The sequence below is a fragment of the Mustela erminea genome, chromosome 8 (assembly GCF_009829155.1).
Source record: "Mustela erminea isolate mMusErm1 chromosome 8, mMusErm1.Pri, whole genome shotgun sequence".
NCBI classification, from domain to species: domain Eukaryota; kingdom Metazoa; phylum Chordata; class Mammalia; order Carnivora; family Mustelidae; genus Mustela; species Mustela erminea.
In genome coordinates this window covers 40,090,712-40,104,928 of record NC_045621.1, presented here as the reverse complement: position 1 = coordinate 40,104,928, position 14,217 = coordinate 40,090,712, and the positions used below count along the sequence as shown (strand labels likewise).

Sequence of the window (14,217 nt, the reverse complement as noted above, 5' to 3'; positions counted from 1 at the left end):
CTTCTTATGCCAGGTGGTGAAAGCGTGCAATGAGGGTGTCAGGAAAATGAGCCGCACGGAGCAGATGATCAGTATTCAGAAGAAGATGGAGTTTAAGATCAAGGTGAGCCTGTACCGGGCTACGTGTCCCCAGCCCAGCTGGGCTGGCTTGGGGCATCTGTCCCCAGTTGGGTTCAGTGACAGGCCACCCTTGCATCTCAGTGCGGTGGCACCTTTCGTGGACATCTCCCTTGGCACCCCCAGCTGCCCTTGCCTGCTACCCGCGACCGTGCCATCACACTGGCCTGTGCTTATCTTCTGAGAGATGCCGTGCCAGGGCCCGGGAGCTGCCTGTTCTCGTTTCTTAGCTGTGAGACCTTGAGCAGTTAGTTGACATGAAGCATGTCACAGGGACCATTCCAGGGATTCTTATACTGGGGAGCTGGGGTGAGGGGGACACTGAAAATCTGACTCCAGTTACCAACCTCCCCCGCCTCTCTGTCAGGCTTCAGGCATCAGTGAGCCCAAAGGGTGCCTGGGGACTGTTTTTGCTGACATGGGCACATGAGCACACCATGCCCACTGAGGGTCCCTGAGCTCTTCCTGTGTTTAGGAACCGAGCACCCTCTGAGGATGGAGAAACAGCCTTCTGCACTCCCCCCATGTCTCCACCTGCCCGGCCAACCACTGAGTGCTGGGAGCCTCCCCACAGCTGTGGCGCGGGGGCCTGTAGACCTGGCCTGCTTGTGCCGTGACATGCAGTTCTCTCTTCTCCCCTATGAACCGGGCTCCCGCTTTGATTCTGCAGGTGCCCACATGTACAAACACACACACACACATACACACACACTCGTAGACACAAGTGCACATAGATACACTTAGACACAAGCACATACACAGCAGACAAATGCACAGAGGCACACACACTTGTGTACACGGGAGCGTGCACCTTCATGCACACACATGCACACACACACTGTCCTTCCTGCATTTGCCCAGGACTGCTCCATCCCCCACCCTCCCTGTACAGCACCCCTGTGCTATTGCTTGGGTTAGCACTCCAGTGAGGCGGGGAGAGGCTGGGGAGCAGCTGGAGGGGCACAGCCGTCCTGATGCCATGCCCCTGCCTGCCCAGTCGGTGCCCATCATCTCCCACTCCCGCTGGCTGCTGAAGCAGGGTGAGCTGCAGCAGATGTCGGGCCCCAAAACATCCCGAACCCTGCGGACCAAGAAACTCTTCCGGGAAATTTACCTCTTCCTCTTCAACGACCTGCTGGTGATCTGCCGGCAGATACCTGGGTGAGCCACGGGGCCCGTGACCCCGGGGGGCCGTGGGTGGGGCGGCAACAGCTTCGGCTTGGGCCAACAGCCACAGATTACCCCCTCGGTCGCCATGGGAGGCGGCAGTCTGGGGAGAGGGGGACCAGTGTTCAGGTGGGGGACTTCCAGAATGAGGTGAGGAGTGGTCAGAACAGTAGAGCCTGCAGGGCCAGGGATGGAGGGTTCCCCGGGACCTTGGGGCCTCCTTGGGACCAACACACCCACCCTGTCACCCTGGGTCCCCAGAGACAAGTACCAAGTATTTGACTCAGCCCCGCGGGGCCTCCTCCGCGTGGAAGAGCTGGAGGACCAGGGCCAGACGCTGGCCAACGTGTTCATCCTACGGCTGCTGGAGAACGCGGACGACCGGGAGGCCACCTACATGCTGAAAGCGACCTCTCAGTGAGTGCCTCGCGCCGCCTGCCCTGCCCCGGACGCCCAAGGGGCCTCCGAGTCTCCTTCCAGGTGGAGCAAGCGAGACTCTGGGGCTCGGCATGTGCTTGGTGACCCCCAGATTCCGTATGTCGGGCGTGGTGTGTGTGTGTGTGTGTGTGTGCGTGTGCGTGTGTCCCCTCTGGGTCTCAGGTTCTGGAAGGGCCTCTCTTTCCTGATGAGATGTAGAACCCTCGGGTCTCGCTGACCAGCACCCCATGTCACTGGGTGGTCCCAGGGCCATCTTCTCACCCCTCTGAGCAGCCGGACCACCTGCTCTGCAGCCCTAGGGCTCTGGGAGGGACAGCCAAGGTCAGGTGGAAACCGTTCTGTGAGCCCCGTGTGCTGCCCTGCACTTGTCCCCACGGGATGGAGCTCACGGGGCACGGCCCCCCATCTCGGCCCAGTTCCTACCACCCAGACCAACGGCAGCCATCCCTGGTTCCGTGTCTGAGAGCCTGTGGCATCATGGGGGGAATTCTCCCTCACCTGCTGACCTTCACACGTGTCAGGGAGATTCTGTAGGGCTCCCCACACCTCTCCCCTGGATTCTGGGCACCCCCCAGCCGTCCTGCTCTGGCCTCGTGGGGGGCCTGGCATGGTGCCGGGTGGGGGGCGTTGCTCCGTGGTTTCGGCATGTCCTCCTCCATGTCCCAGGAGTGAGATGAAGCGCTGGATGACCTCCCTGGCCCCCAACCGGAGAACCAAGTTTGTTTCTTTCACTTCCCGGCTACTGGGTAAGTGCCCTGAGGGAGGAGGAGGCCCCAGCAGGTAGGTGCAGGCAGGTGCTATCTGCGCTGCCAAGACGGCCGGGGCCAGTGCCTGCGAGCCCGCTGTTCCAGACGCCAGCGTGGCTTCCACGGCCGGAGGTGCCTGTGCACCGACCCCAAGGGAGGACATCGGTGTAACCAACTTCACAGACATTCGGATGGTTGATAATGCGATAAGTCACTGGATCTTAGGTGACAGGTCCCACAAGGAAACCAAGAGGAATCTGGGCCCAGAAGGCAAACGCCAGTGTGATTTGGGGTTGCCAGCTCTCTGAAACCTTAGTGACGGCCCACCTGCCTCCCAGAGAAACTTCCAGCCCTGACTGCTCTCCAGGTCCCGACCCTCACACAGCAGCTCCCAGCACCACATCCCAGGGCCGAGAAGCTCCTTCCAAAGTCCAGGATAAGCCCCCCTCCTGGCCTCTTCCTCCCTTTATCCACAGACTGTGACAGCCCCTGGCCGTTTTCACGGTGTTTTCTCTGGAGCCAAGTCCCCCTCTCACCCGGACAGACCCCCTCCAGTTGCTGGGGGAGTTTGCACTGCTCTGTTAGGCGTGCCTGCCCTGTTAACCGAGGAGGCGGGGGTGTCCAGGGTCTGCCGGGTACGGAGTGGGACGGGGGGGGCATGGCGACGGGGATGAGCCACCTCCCTTCCTCCTGCCTTCAGACTGCCCCCAGGTGCAGTGCGTGCACCCGTATGTGGCCCAGCAGCCAGATGAACTGACACTGGAGCTGGCCGACATCCTGAACATCCTGGAGAAGACGGAAGACGGTGAGGCCTGGTACCCGCACGCCTCCCACGCACGCACCCCCTCCCCGCCCCACTGGTGCCCCACACTCTGCACCAGTCCGAGGGAGGAGGGGATAGTCCGCGCCCCGTGTGTAGAAGGAGACGTCACAGGGCTGAGGCTCAGAGACAGGCTGCTTGACAAGGGTGATGGTGGGGGCCTTGGGGTCTCCTGGCTTCATGCTGAGCGGCAGACAGTTGCTGAGGGCTCAGGAATGGGATCCAGAATCAGTATATTTGAGACACACCGTGGCATCCCAGGACACGTTCCGCTGGAGGGGGTCAGGGCAGTGCTTTCCCGGCTTCTGGGGAGAAAATCCAATCCGAGGGTCTCCAGTGGCAGCCGTCGAGCTGGTGCTCTCAGGGCTCCCGAGTCTCCTTCGCTGCTGCTGCCCGGGCTAGGAAGGAGACTCAGCCCTCACCCCCACAACCTGACCCTCCCCGACCCGTCCCTGCACAGGGTGGATCTTTGGCGAGCGTCTGCACGACCAGGAGAGAGGCTGGTTCCCCAGCTCCATGACTGAGGAGATCTTGAATCCCAAGATCCGGTCCCAGAACCTCAAGGAATGTTTCCGAGTCCACAAGATGGACGACCCACAGCGCAGCCAGAATAAGGATCGCAGGAAGCTGGGCAGCCGAAATCGGCAATGACCCCTGGCCGGGTCACTAGCCTGGCGGGAGGACGCGGGCGGGCCAGAGCAGCGCTGGGCTGGCAAAGCCCGACGGACAGCGGAGGGGCTCTGGGGGCAGGCAGGCGCCTCATGCAGGAGCCCGCCCACCCCTCTCGCTGCCCCGGGCTGAGTGCTCGCCTGTCTCAACCCCCTCGCTTGCAAACTGGAGAAAGGGTGCCACGTCTTTCCTCTGCTGCATTTATAAACAAGAAAGCGTATTTTAAACAGTATTCTGCTACCTCTCCCTCTTGTCTCCTGGAGGGGGTGGATGTGGACCGGCATGCTCCAGGGGCCTTCCCAGGCACTGGGAGAGGCCCCCAACCCCGGGGGGTCCCTGGCCGAGGGCAGGCTGGAAGGATTGTCATGACCCCCTGCACACGTCCTTCTCGACCCTGGAAGCCATTAGAATCCACCAGGGGAGCAGACGGACCACCCTTGCCTGAGCTTGATGAGCAGCCTGTGGTCTCCAATCCAAAGGACTGAGAGACCAAATGCCTCTGTCCTCCCCTCCCCAAGCCTCTGCCAGCCTCTGGCTGCACGGCCAGGCCCCGCTTCACGGCAGGCCTACCAGAGCTTGGCTGAGGGCCCATGCAACCTCTGGCTCCCTGACAAGCTGATGTAACTTGTGTCTTCCGGCCCCTTCAGGAGCCCAGGTGTTGTGAGGAATGAATTGGTCACTGCATCCTGTATCGATTTTGGTTCCGAGAAAAGCAAATATCATTTCTGGCTGCATTAAAAGAAGCATCATGTATAAAATAATGGAGGTGATGTGCTGTTCTTTATTGCTCTGCTGCACACAGGAATGAGGTGTTCAGTTCTGGGCAGGGAAAGAAGAACTCCTTTCAAGGCCAATGGAGTAGCATGTCCTGAAGGAAGAGGTTGAGGTGGCTTCCAGGACAGGAAGAAGCAACCAGGGTCAGGACCTCAGGGTGGAAGATTTGGGCCTCGACCTGTGGAAGGATTTCAGAAACCGAAGATGCTATTTGAGGGAGTCAAGGGTGCCCTTCTGCTGCAGTGGAAGTGAGAATGCAGGTTTGGAAGAGCACAGGGCGGCTGAGGTACCTGTGGCTGGTGATCTCAAAGGGGATCTAACACCAGGCACGGGGCTGGGGCTTCCTACCTGACCAGTCACTTCCCACCTTGGGCACTTTGTCCCACTTTGGTGCTAGCAAGTTACCCAAAAGCTGCGGCTCCTCGCCCAGCCCAGGTAACCCTCACAGGTGCTCCACCGCCATCCTTGATTCTGTCCTGGAGCGTAGAGGGCCTGCAATCTGACCCTGCCCAGCCCTGCATGCCTGGGACCACCCGCTTTCTGCCAGGACACTCCTTCCTCCACGCCAGAACAGGCCCTCCCTTAGAAGCCCAGGATTTGGGTCAAGTGGGACTTCGTAGCATCTTCCCACAGGCCACAACATGGCTCCTAGCATTCTTGAGACTGAGAGCCTGTGAGAATTGGATGGGTTTCTGGAACATGTATACATGTGCAACACTCTGGTTTAACAGTGAGGGGCTGATGTTCGTGGGGCCTCTGGGCTATGCGCCCAGGGGGATTACCCACACTTAAGGCCCCCAGCAGTGGGGGCAGGGGGAAAGGGGCCAGTTTTGAGCCCTATGCTGCTCTTGGGTGGGGGGGAGGGAAAACCTGGGACAAAGGGGAGGGGGTGACCATTGGTCCTGGCCCTTGTCCAGCTTATCTTTTTGAGACGGGTAAAGAGCACGCTGATTTGGATCATCTGCTTTAACTAGGGCTTTGGTGACCAGAGGTTACGTGGAATGAAGTAATGTAAACAGCTTCATGAGAACTGGTCGGTTTTAGAACAGTGTTTCACAAATGAAAACTTCGCCCGTGTGTTTTGGGTGAGCGCTCACCTGGAGTATCCAGGAGGGAAAAACTGGTCTTAGCGGGAGCAGGAGTGGTTTGGAGCTCAGGGAAGCGGAGGAGGCCGAAAGCCTTGCTAGAAACAGTGAAAGTAGAGGAGAAACAGCTTCCCTCCACCAACACCTACACCTCGGCCCGAGTATCAAACCATCACAGAGTGTGCAGACGGTCCCTCCTTCAAGCCTCCGTTCTTCTTTTTTTCCAGTTCAGGCCTCTTTCCTGCCAAGCCCTGGGCAGCTCAGCCACTATTTTAAATCCCTTCTCTCAATCACAAAAGCCAGGCTTCCCGGGAAGTGTGCAAAACCAAGGATGTGACCAAGAAAGGAGAGCCAGGGCCAGACAGGGAGTTGGAGGGAGGCTGCCTGGGACTGTGGTCGGGTTGCTTCTGGGGCTCCCAGGGGTGGAGGGGTTCCCAGGGGCGCCAGAGGGACAGGTCTGGCGCTCAGAGCGGCAGATGGCCTGATGACCAGGTCAGAAAACGCCCCCACCCTCCGAACAACGCAGGCTCTGCTTGGGATCCCTGTCCTGCCCGCCCGCCCCGAGCTCCCCGCCGCGCGTCAGTCTGTGCCCCAGCGCCGGCGGCGGGCCCTGGGCACTTCGGGGACAGGAGCGGGGCCGGGGCGGCGGGAGCCAGGGGCGCCGGCAGCCGAGCGGGGTCCCCGCACGCACGTGTTGCGAGTTGTCACCCGCCCCGCTCGCCCCCACACGCACGCGCGGACACACTCGAGACACGGGGGCGCCACCGGGGTTGCAGCCGAGTCGCGCCGTGCGGCGGGGGCGCGGCCCCTTTATTCGCTTCAGGAGGCGGAAAACTTTCTCAGCGCGACGACGACGAGCGCCAGCACCACGCAGGTGGCCAGCAGGGCGGCGATGACGATGGCGGCGATGGCGCCGGGCCCCAGCGAGCCTGCGGAGGACGGAGGGCGGGTCAGCCCCCGCCGCCCGCGCCCGCCCCGCGCCCCCCCTTTCCCCCGCCCGGCCGGCCGCGCCTACCGCTGCCCGGGTCCAGCGGCTCCCGCGCCGTGCTGTCCTCGGGGCCCGGCGCGGCGGTGGGGGCCAGGGGCCCGGTGGCCGCGGGCTCCCGGGCGGGGCTGGTGCTTTCCACGGGGCCCTCTCCCGACGGCAGCTCGGCGGGCTCGTTCCACAGGGTGGGCGCAGGCTCCTGCGGACCCTCGGCTGCAAGGCCAAGGACAGGCGCTGGGGAGCAGGCAGCAGGGCCGGCAGGGACGAGGCCCCCGCAGGGAACAGACTGCGGAGGCGGCGCTGTGCGCGGGACTCTGGGGTCAGCGCTGCACCAACCGTTCCGTTTCACCGGGGCTCCAGGACCTCGGCTGGGGCCAGGCTGCTTCTGAGCCCAGTGAAGACAGACTGATGGGGGCTCGGGGAGAAGTAAGGGAGAGGGGGAGGGGCCCAACAGGTTCTCCTAATAAACAGCGGTGAGCACCCGCCCAGAGCTGGCAGCCCAGCTTCGGGAAGGCCTGAGCGGGTCACTCACCCCTCCCAGCACAGCCCGCGGACCCTCATCTGAGCTGCTGGGCTCTGTAGGCCTGGGTGAGATGACTGACCCTTGAGAGAGGCCCCGGCAAGGCAGGGCAGGGCAGCCTTCACCCTGGAGAAGAGGCCAGGAAGGTGAGGCAACTCTCCCTTCAGGAAACGGGGTCCCTGCCTCCCCAGAGCCCCATGAGGGGGCTGCTGCTGCAGGAGGTGGGGAGGAGAGGCAAACCCCTCCTTTGCTTCCCCTCCTTTGCCCTGGCCTGGGCAGAGCCACACAGCCCACATGACATGGGGTCTAGTGCCCACACGTACCCCATGTTTGAAGGCTTAAACCCCAAGGGGACTCTGTATCCTAAGAAACTGATGCCAGCATATTGTTGTCTCCAGACAGGACAGGGCCAGAGGGACGGCCAGAGGTGTGTGGTCAGTGTAAGGGAAGCCCCAAGAAAGGGACGAGCCCCCCCGACCCCCACAGGCTGGGGCTCAATCAGCCCATCAGTCCCGGTGCATCTTTTGTGCAGAGGCCTCTCTCTGCTCATGGGTTGGGAGTTGGCAAGGTTTGGAGTACCCAGGGGCCGCAGGGAACGGGACAGGCTGACACTGAGAGGCCTGTGTGAAAACCCCAGCCCCATATCCCCACCTCCACCATATCGGCCCATGCCAGTTTCACTCCCCTCCCCACCAAGGATCCTGGTCTGAGGGGCCCCACAGCACTACGCCAACCCCAGACCCACCCATCCTTCCCAGAGAGAAGGCCCCAGCCCCCTAGTTAAAGTTCAAGACCAGAATGACAAACAGTCTCCAGGCTCCCACCACCCACTAGTCCTGGCCATTGGCTTTAGCAGGGTCAGAGCTCCCCAGTGTCTAATCTGAATTGTGATCCGAGGATGCTCAGCCCCCACGCAGTCCCCAGAAAGGGCTCCGCAGGCATCAGGACACCATCTCGTTGACTCCAGCTGCTAGGAACTCTCTTTGAGAAAACCAAGGCTTAGGGGGGCCCGGGGAGGAGCGCTGCTGGGACTCAGAAGCCCCCAGATGATGAAGTAGCAGGATACACTCCCCCAGAAACCACCAGGGAAGTTGTGTCATTCCTGAAGCCCCAGCCAGCCTGCCTGAAGGTCCCTGGGGCACCTTTCTCTCCGAAGGCTTCACCGCACCCCCCCCCCCCCCCACACACACACACAGAGCTCCCTCTGGCACAGACAAGCCCGAGCCAAGCTGCTTGAAAACTCACCGGCTTCCAGAGAGGGGCTGTGTTGGGAGGACACAAAGGGACTTTGGGGTCTCTCCTGCTGACAGTGCCCACCTGGGGCAAATCACGAGGAAACATCAGCGAAACCCAAATTCAGGGTCAGTCTTAAAATAACTGCTTTCAAAAACATCCAGGTCAAGAAAGACAAAGGAAGGCTGAGGGACTGTTCCAGATTAGAGACCCAGGAGGTTGAATGCAGCATGTACTCCTGCCTGGGGAGGGGGACGTTACGGGGTTTAGTAAGGAAGTAGGAATTTGCAGCTTGGATAACAGTATCATATCAATGCCCAGGTCCTCATTGAGAAAACTGACTGGTGATGTAAAGATCCTTGTTCTTAGAAGCATTGAGGGGACAGAAGGCATGATGTCCACAACTTATTCTTCAGTGGTCAGCGTTCAGATAGCTCAAGTGGGTAGGCAGAGACAGGAAGAAGAGCAAATGTGGCGAAGGCGATTCTAAGAGTCTGCTGGTGTTCCCTAGGATTGTTCTTGCCACTTGGAGGTAAACTCAAAATCTCTTCCCAATCCAGCTGTACAGGACTCCCCAGGCCCTGCTGCTGCAGCCTTTCCCAGGCCTAGGCTGGATCAGTTCTGAGGCTCAGCTTACAGGAGGAACCTCTGTCCTAGTCCTCAAGGGTTCCCCAAGCCGGCATCCCGTTTCAGAAAACAGCCCTGCCAAGGAGATCTCCCAGGGGCAAAAGGCCCCTGACACACGGTGTGGGGGAAGCTTCCTGCTCGCAGGGCCTGAGGCCAAACCCAAATGCCGGTGTCTGGGTCCTCCCTGGCCCCCCACCAACTGCGAAGACCACCCTGTGAGGAGGGGGGCAATAACCCTACCAGGTCTCTGTCATCACTGCCTGGGGGGGCAGGGGTCTGCAAGCCTCATAGCTGCCATGGAAGGTGCCAGGCCCTGGGCATGCTCGCCTCAGGCTCCCAGGGGCTAGGCCAGAGAAAGAGTCCGAGTATGTCCGTGGCTGGGCCCTGAGGTCTGACAGACTGCCTGTCTTCCCAGTTAAGTGGACACACCACTGGCCTCCACGGCAGAGAGGCCTCCACAGGGCTGCGGGGTACCAGACTCAGCAACCTGGGCAGCCACAGGGGAATCAGTGGCCTGGAGCTAGCAGCGCCCAGGTAAGCCTCTACCTCTGCCCTTTGCCCACCCCCCCCCGGAGCCAGCTCTGGGGGAGAGGGGGCCTCCTTCTGAGCAGGGCGGTTGGGGGTGCACCCAGGTCTTCTCCCCTTCCCCCCCCCCCAAAGAGCCAGCCTTACTTGGCTGCTCCCCACAGAAGCCTGGATCTTCCCTACCAGACACACTGGCTCAGGCTGCCTCATCCCTGCTCCTACCCCTGCAACACTCACCCAGGCCCTAAAGCTTGAAGGGCTGAAACCACAGGCCTCCAGATCAAAAAGGCTGGGCCCCAAGCCTGGCCCTGTCGTGCTGTCACCCACCCTGGGACCCCAGCAGACTGACTGCACTCCCCCCTCCCCGACGGCACTTCCCACCCTATGAAATGGGCATTGGATCGCATCTCTCTGAGCTCACACAAGTAGCTAACCATGCCATCCTGCTGTCCTGAGCTGCTGCCTTGGCCCCAGGGCCTCCCCGGCCGGACTCGGGCCGGTTGGGTCTGTGTGTTCTGCATTTGCTGTCACTGACCATCATGGGAGACCCCAGAGGCTCATCGGCACCCAAGAAGCCAGGGCCCCAAAGGCCGGCCAGCTCCCTGTAGCTTCTGCAGCCCAGAACTGCAGCCTGGAGTCAGCCGCCCCCCTTCCAGCAAAGGAGGCACAGGGGCCAGGAGGAGGCTCATCCTCATCTACATGTCTCTGTATTTTCTCAATTCGCTGCAATAAAAGGGGAAAACAGAGTTTAAAGGCAAGAATCCGCCTTCCCCCCAAATCCATCTTGGGGACCCCTAAGTGGAAGCTGTTGTCAGGGGGCTTGCCAGCAGGAGGGCCCATCCAAAGAGGCGTGGAGATGAGGGAGAGAAAGCCAGGCAGAGGGACCGGCACAAGCAACGTCATGGAGGACGGAGCCGACGGCCATGGCAGCTGAGCTGTGAGCCCCAAGGGGGAAGTTAGGTGAGGACCGAGAGGCAGGTAGAACTGAGGGGGGCTGTGATAGACCTAAACACCAAGGACCAGAGTTAGCAACGTCCTGCGACTCTGACCAAGGGAACCCAGAGAAGTAGGGGACCTCGTGACACTGCCACAGGCCCGGGCATGGTGGGCTCTCCCCCAGCCCCACCGCCTCCAGCCGCCCTGCCTTTCAGTAAATAGGTTTGTTTAACCCTCGCTCTGACCGCAGGGCCCCGAGGCCAAGCACCCGTGCTCACAGACAGCCTTTGTGCCCGCCATGAAGGGCCTTTTCATCCCTTCCCTGGCCTCCTGCCTGCTCAGCCTGGCCTGCTCCCCCTACTCTGGTAGCTGTACGGGCAGCCACCAGGGAGGGCAGCAGGCTGGGTCCGGACCTCAGCCACAGGGCCACTCCTTCCCTGTCCGCCTGTACGGGACCCCTGCCCACCGAGCAAAGGCAGGGGCCTGCTAGGCCTTGTACACACCTGCTCGGAGCTTCCAGCCCGAGTGGGGTGGCTGAGAGCCTCCCAAACATCCTCCCTCCCAGACCGGCAGGAAGAACGACAGCCAAACCCCAAAGACTGCGGGGTAGAGTGGGCCCGCCTGTTCCTGGTAGGACACGTGGAGGGAGGTGAGGCCAGGTGAGGTCCTAGAGATGCCAAACACGTCCCCAAACATTCCTGTGGCAGCAGACAAAGCCCACCCACCCAGGCTGTGTATCCAGGGCCTCCAGCCAGCAGCCTGGGCTGGAAGAGCTGGGCTACTCAGGGAACAAGAAACTGGACAGGAGCTCCCCTGGTGGCCCCAGAACCTGGGCAGGCCGGCGCCAACACCTTCGCCTCAACCCAGTTTGACCACCAGGCAGGGGTGGAGTGGGGTGTAGGGTGGGGTGTGGGGGATCTGCAAGGACCGCCGTCCCAAGATCTAGTCCATGGAAGATGCCACCTGATGCTCAGGCCACTTTCCCAGTTCCCGGGGTGTCACACCGGGCCCCTGTCTTGCCCAGCCAGCACATCTCCCACATAAAGGGAGGCTGGCACTTTCCCAGCCTATTCGAAGAGGCGGTTCTGCCCCAAGACCACCCTGCACCCAGAAAGGGGGCTGGGGACATTGATTCACATTCCCCAACACTTCCTGAGTGTTCCAGGGTGCCAGGCCCATCCTGAAAGCTCGTGTGTCTAGACTGGGCAGGCCTACCATCCCCTGCACGGGAGGCAGAATTGCTGCCTGCTGTTACACCCATGCTACAGATGAGGAGAGGTACCGAGAGGCTGAGGAACGGTTGGTAGACAGAGCCAGAAGCAAAGCCAGGCTTCTTCCTAGGGCATCTAGAGGCCTGTGCGCCCACAGGTGCCTCACCATCATTTCTTCCTGGTGTGTGTGTCTGAGTGTGTGGCTGTCCCCCCCACAGGCCTCTCACCCCCCAGAAATTCTCCCCAGGGCCATGCTTACTTAGGTGGCTGGCAGCCAGGTGCCACCCCTGTAGATGCACAGACATTCCCCCCAGAGCCCATGCCACAGAGAAGGTCTCCAGGGCTCTCCCCACCCACTCCTTTCTCCAGCTCCAGGACCCCCCCCCCCCCCCCCCCCCCCCCCGCCAACACACACATACACACAGGGGCCTGAAATATTTCTCCTTTGGCCCACCTCACGGTCAAGAGGGACTGCTTTCTTCCGAAGAAAGACCATCCAGGACCTGTCTGTGCTTTTTCTCTCTCAGGCTTTGAAGTTGGCCTGGGCCAGCCCCTCCCAGCAGAAGGCTCTAGAGCCATGCCCAGGACTGGGGCTGAGGTCTGGGGAGCCAGCACCCTGAGTCTACTGGGACCTTCCTTCTCACCGCACCCCAGACCCGGCCATTTTGACCTTAGTACTGAGCCTAAGTCCAGTGTCCTCAGCATGGTTTTGCTAAGGAGTCTCAGGCTCTGTGTTCTCTCTGAAAATTTCCCTGGGCTGGGAATAGTACTTGGGTCCTCACTCTGAAAGGATGTTTCAGAAAGCCAGCAGAAGAATGGTTTGCAGGGTTGAAAAGTGAACCAGCAGGGTTCTGGGGTTTTCTGCCTAGGAGCCAGGGTCTCTAGTCCCTCAGCTGCTTGTCCTGTGCCTGGTGCCCTGTCCTGACTCCCAGATCTGGAAGCCCTCAGATTTCAGCATGCTGGGGTAATCCCCATATCCCCCAATCTGCTGAAGTCCCTGGCCTTGCTCCCTAAATCAACCCTCTGCTTCAGGGGCCATCGTGTCCATGGCTAGCAATTCCCAGGACATTGACTCCTGGCAACCGATCTCACAGAAGCCTTCTGCAGAATCACCCCAAACGGTGGCCTGTCTCTTGGGAAGCCCAGTGGGCAACGGAGAATCCGGCCCACGGTGCTTCTTGGCCCTGGGTGGCTGGTGGCAGCAGAGTCAAGGGAGCACCCTTACCTGTGAGCACTGCTGGGGCCAGGACCCCGGAGAGCAGCAGCAGCGCCATGCGCAGGACCAGACAGAATGCCATCCTGGCCTGTGAGGGAGCGCGGCCGGAGAGCGGGACACACCGAGGACTGAGCTCCTTAACTTCACAGCGGCGGGAAGGAGGTATCAAAGGGCTGGGAAGGGTTTTCATCAATGCAAACTCTGTCCTCCTGGGACACCGTGCCCGCCCCCCACACATAAGCGCGCGCACACACACACACACACGCACACACACACACACACACAGCAGAGCTTAAGAACGACTGCTTTCCTGAACTCTCCAAAGTAGCCCCACCCTCCGAGAGGGAAAGAAAGAGGAAATTGCTCTCTTTCCCTCTTTCCCTCCCCCCAGTCCTCCCTCTTTCCCTCTCTCTCTCTCTCTCTCTCTCTCTCTTTCTCTGACACACACACACACACACACTCCTCAGCCACTGCAAGTAAGATTCTCAAACTTCAGTGTGTAAAAACACTCACCCAGGGAACTTGGAAAAGACAGATACCCCCAGCACTCTGTTCCCGAGGGTCATGGGTGGGTCCAGGGATCTGCAGTTTAGTTCCTATGGCTTTGGCTTGAGAGACTGAAGCCTAGGCAGTCAGCACTGCACAGTCTGCTCACTTTTGGGCTCCCGATGCCTGGTGGGGAGATAGCACTCAACAAGACCTTCTTAATAACAGAAGCAGTTTCTAAAGCAGTTTCAATCCAAACCCTCGGCAGCTCTAGTCTCTTTCCAGAAAAGCTCATGTCATTAGACGCCCTGTTTCTTCTTGCTGTCTCTTCTCCTGGGTGCCTGAGACTCGAAACACCACCTGTGTGCTCCTGGCTTCTATGTCCAGCCCGGGTCTGGGGCAGAACTTCAGCCCCACCGCCCACAGCCTCCCCAGCAGCTCCATGAGTATCTAAAAAGTATGTCCACTTTAATGTGTCCAAACCGACCTTGACTCCAGTGGGTCCTGCTCACTCAGTGGAACCTCAGCTGCTGACCTCCCAGATGTCCTGGCCACGTAATTAAAAGTCATCAAAAGTTTATCTCTCCCTTACTCTTATCTAATCTCTCAGAAAGTACTGCCAACATCCCTTACCTCACAACCTTCGTGCTTTCCCCCCATTC

General features: G+C 60.4%; 2 protein-coding genes across 3 annotated transcripts in view; one reads left to right on the top strand and one right to left on the bottom strand.

Moving 5' to 3' along the window:
• Positions 1-4,718, top strand: part of NGEF (neuronal guanine nucleotide exchange factor) — a 98,264-nt gene extending 93,546 nt beyond the window's left edge. For both annotated transcript variants that reach the window (XM_032355191.1, XM_032355192.1), the window contains 6 exons: positions 14-103; positions 1,115-1,278; positions 1,546-1,701; positions 2,389-2,468; positions 3,169-3,273; positions 3,749-4,718. In XM_032355191.1, coding sequence (XP_032211082.1) covers positions 14-103; positions 1,115-1,278; positions 1,546-1,701; positions 2,389-2,468; positions 3,169-3,273; positions 3,749-3,939 — 786 coding nt within the window. In that variant the 3' untranslated portion in view covers positions 3,940-4,718. The remainder of the gene's footprint in view (positions 1-13; positions 104-1,114; positions 1,279-1,545; positions 1,702-2,388; positions 2,469-3,168; positions 3,274-3,748) is intronic.
• Positions 4,719-6,584: 1,866 nt separating this feature from the next.
• SNORC (secondary ossification center associated regulator of chondrocyte maturation) lies at positions 6,585-13,367 on the bottom strand. Its single transcript, XM_032355202.1, has 3 exons — positions 13,079-13,367; positions 6,832-7,014; positions 6,585-6,745 (listed from the first exon to the last, which is right to left on the bottom strand). The coding sequence occupies exons 1-3, from the start codon at positions 13,305-13,307 to the stop codon at positions 6,636-6,638; spliced, it is 522 nt and encodes a 173-aa protein (XP_032211093.1). The 5' UTR covers positions 13,308-13,367; the 3' UTR covers positions 6,585-6,635.
• Positions 13,368-14,217: the final 850 nt, after the last annotated feature.

Bases quoted from the DNA above. Each gene is read 5' to 3' on its own strand.
- SNORC (XM_032355202.1), bottom strand. From the start codon at position 13,307: ATGTGTGGGGGGCGGGCACGGTGTCCCAGGAGGACAGAGTTTGCATTG. The intron at 7,015-13,078 runs GTAAGGGTGCTC...TTGGCCTTGCAG, and splicing joins GGCCCCAGCAGTGCTCACAG to CCGAGGGTCCGCAGGAGCCT. The intron at 6,746-6,831 runs GTAGGCGCGGCC...CGTCCTCCGCAG, and splicing joins GCCGCTGGACCCGGGCAGCG to GCTCGCTGGGGCCCGGCGCC.